Here is a 20,143-nt window from a genome sequence, read left to right as displayed (position 1 = left end):
CGCTTAAAAATTTGTGACATGTATTGTTCAGTTAAAAAATAAAAAAACAAAATCTAGAATACTCTGATTTTCTCTCACTAAAATATCTCCTTGTGTGTTCAATTCGCCAACTCAATACATACTTATAAAACAATTATAGGTAAAAAATCTTCAGTAAAATTATTATTCTAAAGTAACTTTCAAGAATATTTTACTAAATTGTTTCCATAACATTATAAGCACAACAATTTCTATATTACTGCTGGAGTGGGCAAGACGTGGAAAAATTAAATTTAACGCTTGCCATTCCAAGCATCCAACGTTGCGAGCTTCGTCTTAATAGTCTTTAAAAGCTTTTGTTCCCGAGAATCATGTCACCGTCAAATTAAAGAGAACTAACGACCCAGCTTGACGCGCCGTCGGCTGTGAAATTTTCAGTTCAATGGATGGCTCTTAAACTCTAACTTTCTTACTTTAGAGTAGTAAGTTTCGTATAAAGTTCATTGTTAACTTGACGCCTGATGTGGTTTTCCAAACAAGAGTACACAAGTACCACCTATCTGGAGAAACTACAAATAAATGAGGCCTCCAAGTAATAAGTTAAGCAGTTCAATTCCACTGCTTCAATGCAGCCGTGAGGCAATCACTGTTGGTTGACTTGTGATGCAATTACTGTAAAATTGCTATAAGATTTACAAAAGAATAGGATCTGAAGAGACTAGTCATTTGGTTGAATATTTGTACCATTAATAATATAATATTAATAAAATTGGAATGTCTGTACATATGTATATCGAAAAAATATATATATTTCTCACAAACGATGTATTTGCATAGCTTTTAATAAAAAACAAAAAAAAAACATTTTATTTAATCTATGTCTGACTATATGACTATGCGTTTGTCCAGGCTAATCTCCGGAACGACTAGATCAATTTTAACAGGACATGGACGGGAAGGTAACTGGTGCACGCGAGCGTATCACAGCGTTTTAGGGTTCCGTACCTCGAAAGGGAAAAAGCAGAACCCTAATAGGGTCAATTTGTTGTCCATCCGTCTGACTGTCCTTTTTTTTAAATTCTGCGCTATTATTTGTGGCTGACTGTTAGTTATTAATAAGGATTGCTGCATAAACTTTGTCATTTTTTTTTTGAAATTCTCTTGCGAAAAAACATGAATAAAACATAAGATATGTGAAACTTACCTTCACGTATAACTTATTCACACTTTAAATTCCGCCAGAGAATCCTGTTCAAGCAGTGCAGATGTTACCACTTGTTTTCAAATAAGAGGTTGTATTTTTGAATATAGAAAAGGCGATAATATAAGGAAAGTATCAAAGAATCTCCTCTCAATAATATTGAACAAGCTGATTCCAATATATACGAAGTTATTTCAAATACAGACATATTTCTTTTTGTCTAGACTTATTTTGTAGCATTTATTCTTTCATATTAACATCAAATAAGAAAAATATAAATAACTAGCTGTTGCCCAGGACTCCGTCCGCGTGAATATATAAAAAATCTTAACTAGTGTAGCCTATGTGTTCTTTCAAACTATGTTCTATAAGTTTGCCAAATTTATATCTTCAAACACCCATCCATCTATCCCCATCACTTCCATCTAAACATTCGCATTTATAATTTAGTAAGTTAAATAAAAAGCAGCTCTTCAAGGCATAAATTCCAAAAAAATGAATAAATATCCTATGTCCGTCTCCAGGCTCTAAGCTACCTCCTCACCAATTTTCAACCATATCGGTAAAGCCGTTCTTGAGTTATAAATAGTGTAACTAACACGACTTTCTTTTACGACGAGTATATAGATTTATACAAAATTGTTATGATGTTTGATAGATATTAAACCTTAAAGCTCTATTAAAATTTAATTTTAAAATAAACATAGAAAAAATTTATAAAATCAATATTGACAGCTGACTTTTTTGGGTAAATCTAAATAGTCTTTTAGTTTGTTATATATTAAAAAAATAATGAAAAAAACTGATGTCACTAAGAGTGTATTGGACATACACTCCAGTCCGACTGATTGTCCTTTTAGGGAATTCCGGGATAGCGAACTTTCGGTGGATTCATGGGGACTGGTATGTACTTTTTAAACGTTATTCAATGTTGCCAGGTGCATCAAACGCGAGCACGATTAACAAATTATTTGTGACTTTATCTTTAGCCGATAGATCTCACAGCCTTAAAAGCTATAATTAATCCAGTGACACGTCCTTTCACTTCTAATCCACCACTTGTAATGCTCAGTGGCGCCACTGCAGTGCGTGTCAGCGCAGGCGCAATTTCTTAAGAGTGTGCTTCGACTCTCCAGAGCAGATATTTTGCTACATTAAACTACAAATTTGTTTTCCTTATGTTTTAAGGGTCCACTGGATTATAAATCTACCTTACGACTGGCCAAAGGAGTTTCGAGGACCCATACCGAGCACATGTGGGTGGACTCGCAGATCCAACCACTCCCAAGATCGGTGATGAAACGCATGCACGGCTGGGTTAGGGCCGAAGACTTGGCGCAGACTCTGTGGGAAGCAGAAGTTTCAATCTTTGATGTGGGTATTTTTCATAGTTATTAATTACAAATTTTCCAATGACAGTAATTAGGGCTTTCCTCTATTTTTAAGACCTAGTTAGCTTTAGCCAAAATATTTGAAAATGTGACTAAATTAGGATTTCTCAGAGGGTTTTTATCATAGTTTTTTTTTCTAGGATAACAACGGTGGGTCGATGTCCATATCAGATATCCAATTTGCTTACTACCCAGTGCTGCAGATGTCTTCGTTCTGCAGAAAAGTCCTATCCTATTGTTACATACTGGAGAGAGCAGAGGATTTTACTGTGAGTATTTCTTGTAAATTCTAACTAAAATCTAGACTCGTGATAGGGCAATATCCATCAACAACAATAGTCATATGACTGGATTCCAACCTAGAGAAGTTTTTTTTTATGGCCGTACTATTAATCATTAGGCTATTGGTGAAAATCTGATCCTTGTGCTGCAGGTGGAACATCAGTGGGAGAACTTCGTATTTAGCCTACCACCAGAAGGTTGGCGAGCACGATATCACATTTACTCTCCAGGCTTGAAATATGGCGGTGGACAGCAACACAGACCCACGTTATCCAAAAACGGTAAGAAAAAGAAATTATATAATGGTGCCCGTGAAGAAAGACTTAAGGTAAAATTGAATTAAATATTAATATCATATCATAATGTGATGACAGTTTTTTCACTACGTCTACGATGGTTTGTTTAATGTGTCCCAATATTATAACACCATGAAATTGTTAGGATGCTACCTCGTCAGACTATACTACATCGGTGCTTGGCGCTGTGTGTGGGTGAGCGACCAGATTCCAGTCGATGCGACGGATTGCCCGTTGCTCCCGTTTGCACCTTTCTTCAGTCAAAACGCGAAACAGTCATCTCAAGCTAAACCACCAATTCCTTTTATGTCCAACCCTACTGTTCTCTTGTGGCCTCTATTGTTATGCAAGGTAATAAATGGTAAAAAATATTACCAGGTTATGTTATATATTTTAGATTTTAAACTAGTACAGAAATATTTCTGTTTATATGTAGATTCAAACAATTATGTGGATCGTTATATACAAAAAGAATCGTACTAAGCAAAATGTATCTTGCCAGGCCCTGTTAAAACTGGCTGCTCCTAGCATGGAAGATGTGGATTCTCCTTTCACTGAGGATCAAGTGCTCGAAGAATTTGACATCCTACATGCACTCACTGGGGCTTTGAATTTAACTTACAACTATGATGGTAACTTTCAATTATAATTTTCATTAAATTGTTTATGATAAATGCTTCATAATTATTCCCATAATTTATTTGGTTTGTTGACAGCAATTTTGTTTGTGCTGTAGTATCAGTGGCAGACCATATAATCGCCATAATGTGTTTAGATGCTGACCGACTATGGAAACTGATAACTTCAGAAGTACCACTATTTTCATGGGATGATGATGATGATACTCTAGCAAGCACTATCAGGCCTAAAACAAAGAAGTCTAATGTAAAGGAAACTGCAGTTTTTAGGGTAAATAAAATTATATCAAGTTTTAATCAACATGCTACTAAACAAAATCTCCCAAGAGCATAAAATAAACTTTAACACCTTCTAATACGTTTCAGCATAGGTCAATTACATCAATTTTCATTAAAGACACGAGAGAATTGCCCCCATACTATTTACCTGGTATAACACCAGCATTTGAGATGAGTCTACTCGTGACTATGGCAAGAGACTTGCCGATAAAGAAACCTTTACCTGAGCCAGGTAAAGTTTTTATTTGAAAAGGAGTTACATTGATACAATGTTGAAGCTAATATTATTTTTATAATATAATTACAGAAGTTGCTCCATGGAAACACTATAGATGGGTGGATTGGGCTCGGAGTCATGGTTTGTACGAAGCTTATGATTGTCCTAGAACGAAATTTGTTAAATTAAATGGCTTATTAAAATTATCACAGGCTCCTCATTTGCTGGATGTTCAGAGTACTGATTCGGTAAGTATTGTTAAAAGATAATTCTTCCAGTAATCTAGCGCTTATCTTCTGAGGTTCGAATAAGTCTAACGAATGAGGTGGACGTCAGAAGTTTCTGAAATTTTTCGTTATTTGAAACTATTCTTGCAATTTTTTTATGCTTGCTGCTTTTTTAAATAAGGTTCCATTTAATTGTTCGAAAAGTAACTTTAATTTTATTCGTATTTAAAGTTTTTTTTTTCATAGTAAACTTTTTTTTACGATTTTTTTTTAAATATTATTGTACATTGCACAGATAACATTTGGTTTCCGAGAAGAGCAAGCTCGAACCAACCCTGCGGTAAGGAAAACTTCGTTCGATAAATTAGATGTAAAACAAGATATCAGGAGTGGTTTTTATTAACACCCCTTAGGTTATGTCAGGTTTTATAACACTATGAGAACGATATAAAAAAAATCTTACTTTTATTGCTTGCGTTCAGGTCAGGAAGGCTGGTAAAGAAGGTACCCGATCAGTTACGAATCAAACGATGTCTCCACAGCTCAAAGAAGAATTGCGCGAATGGGTTAAATTTGATACGGTAATTATTTTGAAAACATTTAGAATATGAAGGTCTTACGTGACGAGTATCGTAAGGTAGCGAAATTCACAAATCGATCACTTTTAACTAAACCAAAAAAGGAATATATTTTATACATAGTAATTTAAACTGACTACATATGTTATACTTTTCAGATAATGAACGTCTTGAGGAACATAAGTATCCTATGCTATCCATCGATGTTTCAACTTAGTTCTATAGCCAGCAACCCTTCGATCCGTATTACGAAGGCGCCTCCAAACAAGCAGCTTGATATCCCTGCTTCTAAAACATCACCGTTATATCTTCAAATAGACGGACCTGAAGAAAATATATTAAAAATATCTTGCGGTATGCTTCATCCACGAGTGTTTCTTCATGCTGGTCTACCAATAGATTGCTACGTAGAACCTGGTTATGTGCTGATAGAGAAGTTTAAGTGGTTCGAAGACTATGAACTGCCAAAACCAAAAGCTTATTTACAAACTCGAGGCTATGATGCAACGGAAGTATCGTTCGAGCAAGGGAGACATTTTTGTAGGTTAGTTTAATAATGTATTCTTATATTTCTAATTAAATCATACTAATATTATAAATGCGAATGTTTACATGGATGGAACACAAAGGCTATTTAGTTATTTTTTTATTTCCGTGCGGACGGAGTCGCAGGCGACAGCTAGTAATTTTAATAATTCAAATGCATGTTTTAGATTATGGATTCATTCGAGAGTTCCATGGCATGTGATGACACTGAGTGAATCTTCAATATGTGTGGGCACTCGTGACGTTATCCAAGCGGCCGCAGTGCGTGAGTGTCCGTGGGCGGCGCGGTTTCTGAGCGCCCTTGGCTTAGCCTTTCAGAATTTTGTTCGAATAAGTAAATCTGCTACAATTGTAAATACGTCCGATAAGGACTTTTACAGGTATACAATTTCTTTAAGAACTTTAAATCCAATTCTTATTTCGTTAACTTATTTTGTGGTAAATTGGTAGATCCTACCAACCTGACTTGGATTGGAACCCTCAAGAAGTTGGTTATGACAAAAGTCTACTACATTGGATGTTCCGTCAGGCGTTACAATCGATATTGAAGAAAAAACTTGCACCATACGAATATCGTTTAGTTTGTATATTTCTTCAACGTTATCTGAAAGATCCTGATTTTGGATTATCCAGGAATATAACATCTTATGTGTCCACTACTCATTGGCTGGCCAATGACCCGTGCGACTGTATGCCTGAAGCTGAAGAATTAGAACTTTATAGATTTCAATATACTGAAATTGTAAGTGATAATTTAGATATATGATTAGGTATTGAAATATTTTAAGACAACAAAACTAGCTTATGCACTGAGAACATAAGGATACTGCATTGCATGCCCAAGTGCGTTAACAGGAATGTCTAGAACCTTGAGTTTTAATCTAATGATTTTCTAAAGGTAGAAAGCACGGCCTTTGGCTGAAGATTTACATAACATAAAATTTTTACATAACCTTAAATTTCCGAAAAAGTTATGTTTCATTGTTTAAATTTTAAAACAATTTCAGACACCTGAAGATATAGTAACTGAATCGTTTAGACAAACCATCTGCGAAACGGCTGAAGAGACTTTATCGTGTGGCCATCTGAAATCCATTAGAGATATGAAAATAAGGCGGCATGAAGCGGCGAAAAAGATACAAGCGCTTTGGAGAGGATTTAGGACGAGGAAAATTATTGAGGCTCGTGAAACTGTAACGCCAGAGATCATGAAATATGTAAGTTTATTAATTTTGTAACAAAACTAAATATTGCCCTCTATGATAAATATATTTTGAATTATATTTGTTGCAGCTAATGGATAATGCATTTGGTAATCTTGAAGCTTTATCAGGATTGATGAATGAATTCTTTATTATGTTCCCTGGTACCAAAAACGCGTACTCTGTAGCCTCTGCACTAGCCGGGACATATGGCTTGAAGCAACACACTGGCTCCACTCATGTTTCCCCGCAATGTGTTTGGATTCCTTACTTCCAAGTCGTGTTCTACTGTCACGGTCCTGTTAAAGTCCATCTCGATCTCCAAAGTGTGGTCGGAACTATTAAAATTAATAATATCATAGAAGTTTATAATAACGACACAAAAACACTACTACCACAAGCGTATAATACACATTTCACTTATAATTTTAATCCAAATAATAATGGGTAAGTTTAAACCTTATATTTGAAGAGATAAGGGTGTTTTCAGCTAAGCATGGCTATGTCGATCTTGTAGGTATACTATTATCGGCCATGGATCTTTGAAACAACCACTTAACATCAACACCGAGGCCCATTGGCAATTGAACGTAATGTCCAACATTGCTAATATCTTTCACGTGTGCGATAACGATGTCGATGGCTGCAAGGATCAATCTGTACCCTCGGCTACAAAGGTCCATATAGAGGAAATATATCTTCCGAACCAAAGGAACATTTTAGGTGGACTGCAAATTTCTGTACACAAACAAGAAACGATTTGTTTTAGGGCATCATCTACAACTCCAGATGTAAGTTCGGTCTTTTACTTTGTTTAACTAAATGATAGTTCTCTTTGCCGAAACACGTTTGTAGCTTGATTATTTGGACTTGGATTTAATAAATGATTTCATTTTATAGCTAGAAATGGTAGCAATACTAAAAACGAGGAATCGTAGTGGTGTTATAGAAGAAGTGGCGAGATACACTGGCAGAGGAGAGTTGTACTGGCCGTACATCACATTGCAAGGAGAACCAAAACCAACGCATAAAACTATCTTAATTTCAAATGCGGTAATATCATTTGTTATTGATTACGAATACTTCATATGTCTTTTTATAGTTCCTTGTACCATAAAGCAAAATGAAACTAATACTTTTCTATAAAATCATACGCAGTGTTAACTTCAAAATACAAAAATTTTGGTCTGATGATATATTTTTACTTTACAAGTGCAGAAATTTTCTGTAGTTTTGACATTGTTGTAGACTGCAACTTTAGTTGCGTGGAATTAAAAGAAAATTACGTCAATAGTCTATGTGTTCCAGACTGGATACATTGCGTTCAGCTGTTCTGGATGTATTTATAATAATAGTTGTTATTTTCCAGTCTCCTGGTGATTCAAGTATGCGTGCCACACGAAGTGTTAGAGGCAGTAAACCTACAACTGCAACACTGAAGCATAGATCTACTTTTAAGGTGTTATACTAAAACTGTCACCAGAGAATCCATCCGACCTCGATAAAGACATTTGTAGCTTATGTGTTCTTCCTGAATTTGTTCTGCATCTATGCCAAATTTCAGCGAGATCCATGCAGCAATTCTGGTGATGCCGTCTAACATTCATCCATACAAATTTTCTCATTTATAAAATTAATAAGATTAGTAAGACGTAAGTTTTGCTTGTTGGTATTTGGTATTTGTACATTTTAATATCATTATTTATTTATTTTTTTAGATAAGAGACACCAGTCTAGTACGGGATATAAAGACTTATATAATAGAGTAAGTGTTTTTTTCTTATTAAATATAAGTAAATAAATAAACAGGCGAAATAATGTAAATAAAGGAAATACACATAATAATTAGTTTAAAGTCTTAAATTCTTCTGAATATTGTTAAAATCTCGATATTATAGCAGCTTTTTCTATCAGAGTCCGAGCACCAAAAGGATGGCCACTAACAATACCACAATGGAGAAGGGTCATAGAAATTCAAAGTCAATCCGGTTACAAAGACATGCATAGAAAAACATTGAGAGAAAAGGTGAAGTAGAAATTATCATAAGTTACAAATTGTGTGGAAATATATTAATTTCGCGTTTTAATTAAATCTTATATCTGTTTTTAAGATTTTTAATATTATCCTCCGAATTTTCTAAAAGCGAACACTTACTGCCGATGTCAAGGTCACGTTCACTAAGGTCTCTTTTATTGTTAATTCCGTACTGTCACTAAGGGAGGCCACTTTACGACTCTGAGTACAAAAGTTACACACTTTTACTTAGCATCATGCTGATCACTTGACTCCTTTTTCTTAAACAGGAATTCAAAATACATGTGCAAAAGATCCATCAAGATTTTGCACCAATGCGTGTAAAGTAATTTAATCGTTTTAACTGCAGCAATCATTTCAATCAAGTCTAAAGGAGAAGCTTGACAGTCCGAGGGTAAACGATCCGCTACCCGGCGATGCGTACATTGACATGGAGTGCTCACTGACTGTAGAATCCGGGGCGACTGCTCGTCGTGACGATACAAGAGACCTGGAGTTTATTGCTGCAGCGAGATCCTGGGATGCCAAAGATCCTGGCAGAAATTCTAGAGGCGCAAAGATTAGGTAAGTACAACGTTCTTTATTTAAATTATTCATCATCATCATCATCTCACTATACGTCCCCACCGAGGGGCTCAAAGCCTACCCTAAGTTAAGGGTGATTAGGCCATAGACAACCACGCTGGCCAAGTGCGGGTTGGTTGACTTCACACATATCTTTGAATTTCTTCTCAGATATGTGCAGGTTGCATCACGATGTTTTCCTTCACCGTAAGAACGTCGGATAAATGTACATATGTAAAATCGGAAATCGAAAAATACATTGGTACATGGCGGGATTCGAACCCAGGACCTGCAGATTGCAAGTCTAGTGCTTGACCACTGTGCCACCGACGCTGCAATTTAAATTATTATATTATGGAAATTGGTTTGTAATTGAAACTGACTGTTTAATAGTACAGGCTAACGTCGATTAAAGGTTTTTATGTTATTAATTAGTAAACAAGCGAGTACCTGGATTTGCTGAAATAACTAAGCAACAACTGCCTACAGATATTGGCTATTGCAGATTTTCTGGCTTGATCTGAGAAGACTATTATTATATTTTGAATGAATAACAAATTGCGTTCCACATATTTTTTTTTAATTTACTTATTATATTATTAGAAATATGATACGTTGTAGGAATTATTATGATTTATTTGGTTTTAGAAAAGAATTTCGTGAGGAATACATAGATATGCCTACTCCACCAGTTACTGAAATTGTTGAAGGGAAATCCAATGAGGTTATTCTTTTGTCTAAAAAAGTCAAGTTTTTTGGTATATTACAGTATGAATAATGATAAACTATTTTTCAGATGTCTGATTTTGTTTTCACTGACGAAAGCCAGGGTAAGTTATTAACTTCTACACCAATATAGATATTATCATCACCCTTATCTCTACAGGAGGATCGGCACATTATATACAACTGCTCCTAACATCTCTATCAACCGTCATATCTAAATCTACCACCTTTTTACGCATATCCTCTTTCACACAATCCATCCATACTTTCTTTGGTCTTCTTCTAATACCAGTAATAAATACTAAACTGATATGGTCAATTTTTTTTCCAGATGCTCCGTCAAGTCGACAACTTCCAACTCCAGCTTCTAGTAGTCCTGGTATTATTTTGACATACATATTAAGCCACACTACCGCCTCAAATCTATTTCTTTTCAATTTATTTTGTGTTAAACATAAAAAATCCATAGTTCGTGAATGTAGACTCTAAAGACTATTTGGAGTTGTAAAAATTTATTTGGAGAGGTATTAAGATTCTACGATTAAAGTTTCAGCTGTACGTATAGAAATTAAAAAAGATGAACATAAGTCATCAAGTAAGTCGTTAGAGGTACAGGATGGAGCTAAATACCTGACTATGCCAGATGTGTTGAAAGATAAATTCAAGCCCCTTGATTTTATACCTCTTTGTACGAGAGAACAAACTGAAGAAGAATGGTAAATAATGAAATCTTATCTTATTAATCTTACTATAAATGTCAATGTTTAGGTGGATGGATGTTTGTTTGAAGTTATCTCCAGAATGGCTGAACGGATCTCGATGAAATCTGGCGCACATACAGAACATAGTCTGGAAGAATACAGACTACTAATTATGTTTTCTTTTTAATAAAGCGCGGACGTAGTCGCGGGCGACTTATGATTTCTTATAAAAATATTCAATTCCGTGAAATCTCTACAACTCTATATAGCAATTTTTAGTTGGTGTCTGACATTTAAATTGCATTTTTAGTATCGTGGTAACTCCAGAGATGGCAGAAGCATCTAGAAGGGCCCGGGACGCGCAGATGGAAGCGGCTATCGAACGAATGAATCAGCTCCAAGATTACTACGAGACCAATATATTAGAAGTGCAGAAGACGCGATGTGATATACTTGAGAAACTTTTTGTCGGTTAGTACACTGATGCACAAGTATTCATTGTCTTGTACAACTATCTTAGCAGAAGATCGTTTAAGTTATGGTTCTCCTATCGCTTTTTTACAGAAAATATCCAAAATTAATTGAATATATTCAAAAAATCCATAAGTTTAGGTATTTGTGGTAACCCGAACGATAATTTTAAGTTTTTTTTTTAACTGGAATGGCTGCAGAATGACTAAAAACTAGTTTGTAATGAATTGTAACCTTTTTACACTCTTTTTCAGATTCACAGTGGACCCAGAGTTTAACTGATGCGTTAGAGGCTAGGGATCTAGCTCTGACTACGGCTGAATCGAACAAAAATGCCTCTCTCACACGTAGGAAGCATGAATCGAAAACAAAATAGACGTTTCTACGATTAGGAGAAATTTAGAAGAATATTTTATGTTCCGATAAGAAGAAAATGTTGATTTGTTTATTTAATAAATTATAATTTTTATGTCAATGTTATATGGTATCGTCCTAAAGACGAATTAATGCTGTCGGATGATAAACATTCCAAGGACATAATGAGTCAAGCAATGTAAAATATCAGAACATTTGGAATCGTTACGTTTAGGTATCACTTTCTCATTACTTTCTAAATTGTCGCAAAATGGAACGTTAATTAAACATTACTCTGTAAAAAATAGCATTCAAGAATATTAACAATTGCTGACAATTGCTACATTTAAATAAAATGGAGTTTAATATTATTATAACAAAACTTTTTGCACTAATGATACGTGGACGTAGTGGCACTTAATGGACATCTTATTATGTATTAATTAAGCTTGATATTAATAAGAATATCCAAATTAAATATATTTCTTATGTACAAATACACATATACATAGTAGATATTTATTTACATCCCTATTCTATGAATACATAAACTCTTAAATCTATGATATAAAATAAAATTAAAAAAAAAAAAAAACCGAATAATTAACTAAAATATGTTAATAAAAGGAGTCCCTTTAGGCAAGGTCCCGAAGATACTGGCAGCGTTCCCCCTCTGTACAGCTAAACTAATTCTTTGACCGAGGTAGCTGCCAGCTCTTCGGTCCCCTGTGATGTCGATTAATTTTTTGGAAATGTCCTTAAAAAGTCTTAAAGCGCTAGGACCCCACGGACCAAGGGTCTCGACGCCGAATGGGACAAAATGTGAAATATAAATGTAAATATTCTTCTAATAAGAATATTAGAAGAATATTTCACTAGAGTGAGCGAAATATAAAAGTATAAAATACACTAAAAGATATCACAACTACTTATATTTTTCTTTATTGTATTTTGTTGGCGTGTACTACGCACACTGAATGCAAGAAATCTCATTTTCGGAATGAGTTTTCTTTCCCTATTTTTCTTTTGTGATAATTTAAAAAGTTTGAGGCATTGTAAATTAAGAACGTGAAGTTAATAAAGCAGAGTTACACCCCAGTCGCGTCACGCCCCCTAACGTTTACTGCATTTTGATGAGCCTGCTAATGTTGCGCCTCGTTTTCGACATAATATTGCTCGCGTTTCCAACAATCATGTAGCTACTTATTACCCGACTGACAAGAAGGTTTTGTTTTTCGCGCGTATGCACGTTTTTTATGCGAGTGTTTTTTTATTATCACGCACCGAACGCAACGCACGCACGGACCGCAACGGATTGCTTATTAGTAAATGGCGTCTTTGCTTTATCCTTCTCATTAGTTCATTAGTATTTACAAATCGGAACATTTTTATCTAGTGTAATTGTTTTTTTTTTAATATGAAATATTCTGTTCAGAAACATCATTACCTTGAGACGACAAGAAAATAATATTAGTTTTCACGAAAGGATGTTCGATATTATATTAAGTATGGTTAATAAGATCCTTCCAGAACTTTCTAATAAGCCACATTTGCAAGGTTTATAGATTCTCACTTACGCTAAAGAATCCTTTATAAACATTTATTGTCATTTCGACGTTTTATGTAACATAAAAGACGGAATAAAGTGCGGAGATATTATTCAAAGAGGTCTATTGAGGTGAATAAATAACTTCTCGTGGCGTTTGAGTGGCGGCATAAATCTAACGATGTAGGTAATTGCGAAAGTTTTCTTGCACCGAAAGAAAAAAAAATATATTTTTCTTATAAAACTTCTTTGTTGCACTTTATAAGAATACAATAGGTTTTTAAAATTCTATTTTAAGGAAGTAAAAGTTTTTGCGCCTTATTTTTTCACATAGCAATATTACTATCCGTCTTTGTTAATATTATAAACATAAAGGATTTGATTGTTTGTTGGTTTATTTGTATAGACTCCAAAACTACTGAACGGATTTGAAAATTTTTTTCACTTTTGAGAAGCTACACTAATCCCGGGTGACATATGCTATGTTACGAGAGTTTACAATAAGCTAGATCCTAGGTTATCGATCAAATGATTAAAAATATAAACTACTTATTTATTATACACATAAAAAAATAATATCTTACGTAACTACATAATCAAATAGTATATATCGTTTGAAACGTATTTCACATCAAAGCGCTTTGATCTGAAGCATTATTATTAATGTTGAGGAAATTTCGTATTTGTTACAGAAAGTAAGGGAAATAACAAAGTTGCTTAGAATTTCCGGACTACATTGTTACGTGGTAACTTAAAGGGGAAAAATAGTGATATATTTAGTTATGTTATGTTCATTCCTTAATACGATACTTGCGAAAATAATAAATTTTTTGTTTTATTATTGTATGCACCTTGCATTGTTTGACAGTTCATATGTTTATATTATCTTTTGCTATTATAAATATTCAGGCTTTAGTTTAACAAAGTATTTCGCATGTGTAATTCCGATAACAATTTCGCATTCTACATTATTTATTTACCACTATTTGTTTATTTGACTGTAATAAATAGAATCAATTAAATCAAATAAGCTTTTATTTTAATCGGAATACACTTCTTTACAAAATTAATTAAGGCGAATACACTACCGATATACAGGTCTACTATTTTTTTTAAAAATGGAACAACACATAACCTAAACGGTCTTATAAATGTCACGGTGATGACGTCGCAGTCGGCCTTGCAGTCTTGTTTACCACCTGTTTATTGCAATATCAAGTAAGATGCAATTTATTTGGTCCATTGGTTTCTTTAGCTTCATCCTGATGCGTAATTATATATATTTTTAATCTTATTCGATATTAAATTTAAAGAGAGATTTAAGAACGAAATTTTCACATAAAAATATTAAAAGAGTTCTCACATAACAGTTAAAAGCATATATTTAACAGTTAAAGTTTTGAACTATTTTACGTGAAATTTCGTTGTAATCGATTTAGGATAAACTTAGGAGTTTCCCTTGTTATTAATTGTCATATTGAACATTGGACTTGAGAGTCTTAAACAATATTGAAACCTATTGAGTCTGTAGCCGAGGTCGTTCACACAAAAAAACCTTGTCGTTCTCAAACCGCTGTTTGCAGTCTTTGTTTGAGTACTACGTTTGTTCGATTGTTAGATTGGGAAATTAATAACTAATATAATTGATAATTGTATATAAATAAAATTGTGAAATATTAAATATTAGTTTATAATAGATCCTGTCTTTGTGATCTCACGGAGAAAGACAAAAATGAATTATAATAAACACAACATTAAATTTACATTCAAATATTGTATACTGAATTATACAAAAGAAAATATTAAAAATATATTACGCAAAGATAATTTATAGTACGTCGCCTTAAAATTATTAACATCTTCACACAGCGACATCTATTATTCAATAGAGGCTTTAATAAGATATTTTTATAGATATCCATCGCTACCCTTTGCTTATGGATTAAAATACATTTACTGTATCATCATCATCATCAGCTCACTATACGTCCCCACCGAGGGGCTCGGAGGCTACCCTTTTTATTTTTTCCAGAGAGGAATGCTTTATGCATACTCCGCGCCCCGGGGGGGACGCGGTAGTTATGTGGGATTCTCCTCCATTGCGGAGACATACCCACTAAACCTCTGTTCCTCCAACGCATTGGGACGGGGCCACGGGCACGTTTTCGCTCTCGTCCGCGACCAAAGATTCGGAGCGTACCCTAAGTTAGGAGTGACTAGGCTATGGTCAACCACGCTGGCCCAGTGCGGGATGGTCGACATTTATTGTAAGCAAGAGACTATATGCTATGACTTAAATCAATTCATGTACTTTCCCTGTAGACTAAAAAACCCGAACATTTTGACTTTGATTTTCTTGAACATTTTAATTGGTTTTCGCTACCATGTTTCAAAAATATACAAGTTATGAAAACTTAATTTTATTTCATCATATCGCGGATAAACGTTAATCCTTGTCTGCTTGACCTCAGATCTGTTGACTTGGACTTTGGAAATCACTGATATAAATAATTCAGTTAATATTGAAAAAGTGTCCATTTTATCTATTTTATTTTTTATATAAAAAGTGTCCAAGTGAATAAAAAAAATAGTATCCTATATATTCTTCCAGACTATGGTCCATTTGTCTGCCAAATTTCATTGAGATCGCTTCTTCCTTTCTAGAGTTAAACATCCATCCATCCAAACATTCGCATTTATATTAGTAAGATAATAAGATTTACTTCTAATGCATTTTGCGATTATATTAAATTGTAAAATTCTTCAATCTATTAAGTTCATATCAAATACGTAATACCTATTACAACGGAACGCCCCTTAACAAGTTGTTACTTCGTTTTTTTAACCCGGTACAGCCTCACAACCTTTCACAGCTAACCGGTCCGGTTGACTTCCTGTCCGTACTAAATATCGACCTATATCCGCCTACGAATGTCTACTCTTGCGACATGTTACATGCGATTTCTATGATATATTATTAATAGTTTCTTGCATAAGACGTATGTTTAGTAAATAGATATGTGTGGTACTACATTGATAATCATAATAATATTATAAATGCGAATGTTTAGATGTACGAATGGATGGATGTTTGTTTGAAGAGATAAGGAACATAGTCTGTAATAACATATAGGCTACTAACTAAGTTTTTTTAAATTCTGAGCGGAGGGAGTCGCGGGCGACAGCTACTATATCAGTAAAATCAAAATTTTTGAGTTGGATTTGTTTAAGTTTACCGTGAAATTCCATTGTGCTGACACTTTTATTAAAAGTCATTCCATAAGCTACTAATTAAGTTTTTTATTATAATTTCGCGTGGACGGAGTCACGGGAGATAGCTAGTAATTTAAATGCACGGACATCCGTTATATATACTTCTCACTTATTTACCTAGCTATCAATATGTTTCCTTTATTAATCTTCTTATGTATTTCTTTGCATACACTTCCCGAACAATTTATATGTAGTTAACGAGTTTACCGTCACCTAAATGGAGTTAACACTTCTTCTGCCAGTTTAATGGGAGTTAACATATAAGCTTAGGTAAATATAGCATTATATATCTGTAATAATTATTTCACAATAAAGATTTACTTTATCTATTTATATTTTATATAGAACACAAATTACTAATTATTTAAATTAAAAAGTTACATTTTTTAATCTCTCACTTTGTTTGTGTTTAATGTCTACATTTTGTTAATGTGTTACACTATTATTTTTGTAAACCTTTAATTATCAAAATAGCATATTATTTAAATGTGAAAGTTTGGTTGTTTGTTCGAATATATCTTCAGAACAGCTTTATGAATCTGGATGCAATTTGATAGAGGTGGACAACATAGACGGGAAAACACATAGACTACTAGTTAAGTGTTTGTCAGACGGAGTCGCAGGCGACATATTTTATCGACGTATACAATCATTTTTAATTAATTAAGAAAAATACATATTTGTTACAATAAACGTCAAAGTCGTAAACCTTTCCTCTTACAAATTTCATTTTGAAATATGTTTTGTAAGGTTACATTCTTATCTTATTTCTTTTCAATATGTGCGTTCCAAAATAAAATAAGTATGCGCTTGAGACAATTAACATAAAAGTAAAATATTGAAGAATTTACGAGCCCATGCAATTGTTACTGAATTTTGTATAATTTGGCATACGCAGGGCTGTCACTTGCTTGAAAAAGTAACTTTACATTTTTAACCGATTTCAAAAAGGAGTAGGAGGAAATTCGTCTGTACTCGTATGTTTTTTTTAATATTATAATTCAATCAATTACTGCCAACAATGTATAGAGTCAGGAGAAGTTGAATGAGTGTTATAATTATTTTCTGTGACTCTATTTATATGTTTTATAAATTTATATTTTTACTTTTTGTTCAACTGCAAAATTAGCTATTCATGTTTCTTGTTTATTATTATCTTACTAATATTATAAATGCAAATGTACAGATTGATAGATGGATGTTTGTTTGAAGGTATCTCCAGAACGGCTGATCGGATCACGATGAAATTTGGCATGAATGTAGAACATAATTTGGAAGAACACATAGACTACTTGTTAAGATTTTTTTTTTGATTCCGCGCGAACGAAGTCGCAGGTGATAGCTAGTATGTCAATAAAGTCGAAAGCATTTTTTTTAAATACGTAATTTTAATTTTCTTTTCATTCAATATTACTTTTGCAATTTCAATACACCTTATCTGTGTTTGTAAATAAAATAAAAACACAGAAAAGATGTTGTGCTTTTTATTTATTTTTATTTTATTTTATCGAGTTAAATAAATTATCAATTTTACAACCGACAACAGTTTCTTATGTAAAGATGCATCATATCTTATTACATTTGTACATAAAATATATTAATATTTAAAATAATTGTTTCAATGCACCGTTTGCAACAGCATCGTTGTATTAAGGTCAATTGCAAAATGAACCGAGAATGGTGAAAGTAGTCCTTACACGCAAATATAACTTGAACTCCCCCTACCACTTGGAATGAACGAAGTTTACCTCGTCGTGGTACAATATTATTAAGATCGGAGCTCTAAGTTTACTGGTCGAATTGCATATCGAATAGCTTAAGTAAAGGTATGTTTCGTTTGCAGTAATAATTGTGTAGATAAATCTAATCAGATTACGGTATTTTAAGTTAAAATATTAACTTTATTGGAGTTGATACTATTGTGAACAAAAGCTTCTTAATTTTAACGACACTCTATGTATATATTCAGGATTTCAATTTTTTTTCATATATTATAAGGTGGCAAACGTTAGTGGCCACATGATTCGCCGCAATTACAGATGCGTTGCAATCAAAATGGGTTAAATTAAATATGGGTTATTATTTCGCTTGAATAACGCGTTCGAGTGTTTGGTTTAGAATTTCTGTAATGATGTCTCTATCGTTATCATACTCTGTAGAATCTACGCACTAGATTTTCGTTAACCAGATCAATCTATCTTTTGTCTTTTCATAACTATCTTTTTAGTCAAATAACATTTTGCATCTATCAAATTCCTGCAAATATAAGTTTTTAATGTCTGCAAGAGAAATAAGAATAATCGAAAAAATGTGTTGGTGAATAATTGACGTTCCAGTGAATAGATAAAGCATCAGGTCAAATATGAGTGTTGTAATAAAATTTGTATACATTTTTATATACAAATGTCAAGTCAATTTAAATATATTATTGCAGGACAACTAAAACAATTACGAAACACGGTTTTAATTTTTTTAATAACAAAAACAAGCTAATGAATGCACTTTCTCGTGTTGTTGTTTTCTTGCTTTAATTTGAATTATGAAATATAAATGACAGTTATATAATTAGTTGTTTCTGTAGATTCGGAAACGTCGACAATTGTACGTTTTAAAGTATTAAATACTTCGTTTTAAGCTTTCATTAAAAATTTCCACGGGTTTTCTGTTTAAAAAAATAATCTCAAAAAAAATTTGTTTGTGTAGCTGTAATATAGACTTACCGTGATTTTCTAACACCAACATTTAATAAGCTCGTCATACCTGTATCTTTGACAAAAAAGAGATAACAATATGTTTGAAAAGAGGTTTTTGGTCTCAGAAACCCACGGTAAATAAATCACGGTTTAACGGGAATTATAGCACAGAACATTATTTTTGAACACTTCTACTATATAGAGTGTCCGTCTCCTCGCAATATCAGAAGATAAGTTCTGTCTTTGACGTTTCCAATATCTGTGTATAATTAAAATAAATAAAAAACACACTGATTAAAACAAAACACCACTCACAGTCTTATTAAGTTTCTTTAAACATTTAATTACCATTTATTGTAACTTATAAGGTGAACTTGCGAAATATTCAATCATAAGGCAGCCGTTGAAAAGTGAAAGTGGAATTGCTTCCGACACAAACTGACAGGTACTTACAATATGGCCGCCGAAAATGGCGCGAAACATTCCTGACATAACTGATGTATGAATTATGTATTTAGTTCGCTTTAGCTCGGGAATTACGATAGTAAATAATTTACGATGAATATAACATTTAAGTGAGGTGAAACTTTTATAACTACTCGATGGAAAGACATACGCAGTCACATTTGGAGTCTTTAAACGGTCACTATGAGAGGCCCTTAGTGTAGATTTAGATAAATATAGATATCGATAAGATACATATAAATTTATTGACTGCTTGTTACTTAAAAATGACACTACATTTAACAGTCGCATGTATAAAAGTAAAGAAACAGAACCTCCGTTAAAACAACACTTGGTTTTGTTTTTGACATTTATAAATTTGATGATTTCTCGGTCATTAATGCATTCATCTACTGGTGTAAAATAACGATATACGTTAAAGAAACAAAAAAGGAAAAACAATTGAATGTTATCGAATGATTTATTATGTTTTATAAAAA

The 20,143-nt window shown here is 33.3% G+C and overlaps 1 protein-coding gene across 1 annotated transcript; it reads left to right on the top strand.

Annotated features, from left to right (window-relative positions):
- The first annotated feature begins 1,972 nt into the window (after window positions 1-1,972).
- LOC106118790 (uncharacterized) lies at window positions 1,973-12,149 on the top strand. Its single transcript, XM_013313537.1, has 28 exons — window positions 1,973-2,083; window positions 2,369-2,554; window positions 2,712-2,840; window positions 2,972-3,134; window positions 3,295-3,500; window positions 3,652-3,781; window positions 3,925-4,058; window positions 4,154-4,298; window positions 4,374-4,531; window positions 4,806-4,850; window positions 4,993-5,091; window positions 5,247-5,632; window positions 5,802-6,014; window positions 6,085-6,376; window positions 6,642-6,851; window positions 6,928-7,283; window positions 7,354-7,627; window positions 7,737-7,889; window positions 8,206-8,295; window positions 8,555-8,601; window positions 8,751-8,862; window positions 9,221-9,435; window positions 10,084-10,159; window positions 10,232-10,265; window positions 10,493-10,540; window positions 10,709-10,877; window positions 11,173-11,333; window positions 11,588-12,149. The coding sequence occupies exons 1-28, from the start codon at window positions 1,973-1,975 to the stop codon at window positions 11,707-11,709; spliced, it is 4,464 nt and encodes a 1,487-aa protein (XP_013168991.1). The 3' UTR covers window positions 11,710-12,149.
- The last annotated feature ends 7,994 nt before the right edge of the window (window positions 12,150-20,143 follow it).

This window comes from Papilio xuthus, unplaced genomic scaffold (assembly GCF_000836235.2).
Source record: "Papilio xuthus unplaced genomic scaffold, Pxut_1.1 DF827542.1, whole genome shotgun sequence".
NCBI classification, from domain to species: domain Eukaryota; kingdom Metazoa; phylum Arthropoda; class Insecta; order Lepidoptera; family Papilionidae; genus Papilio; species Papilio xuthus.
The sequence above is the reverse complement of the archived record's forward strand: the minus strand, read 5'-3'. Positions and strand labels throughout refer to the sequence as shown.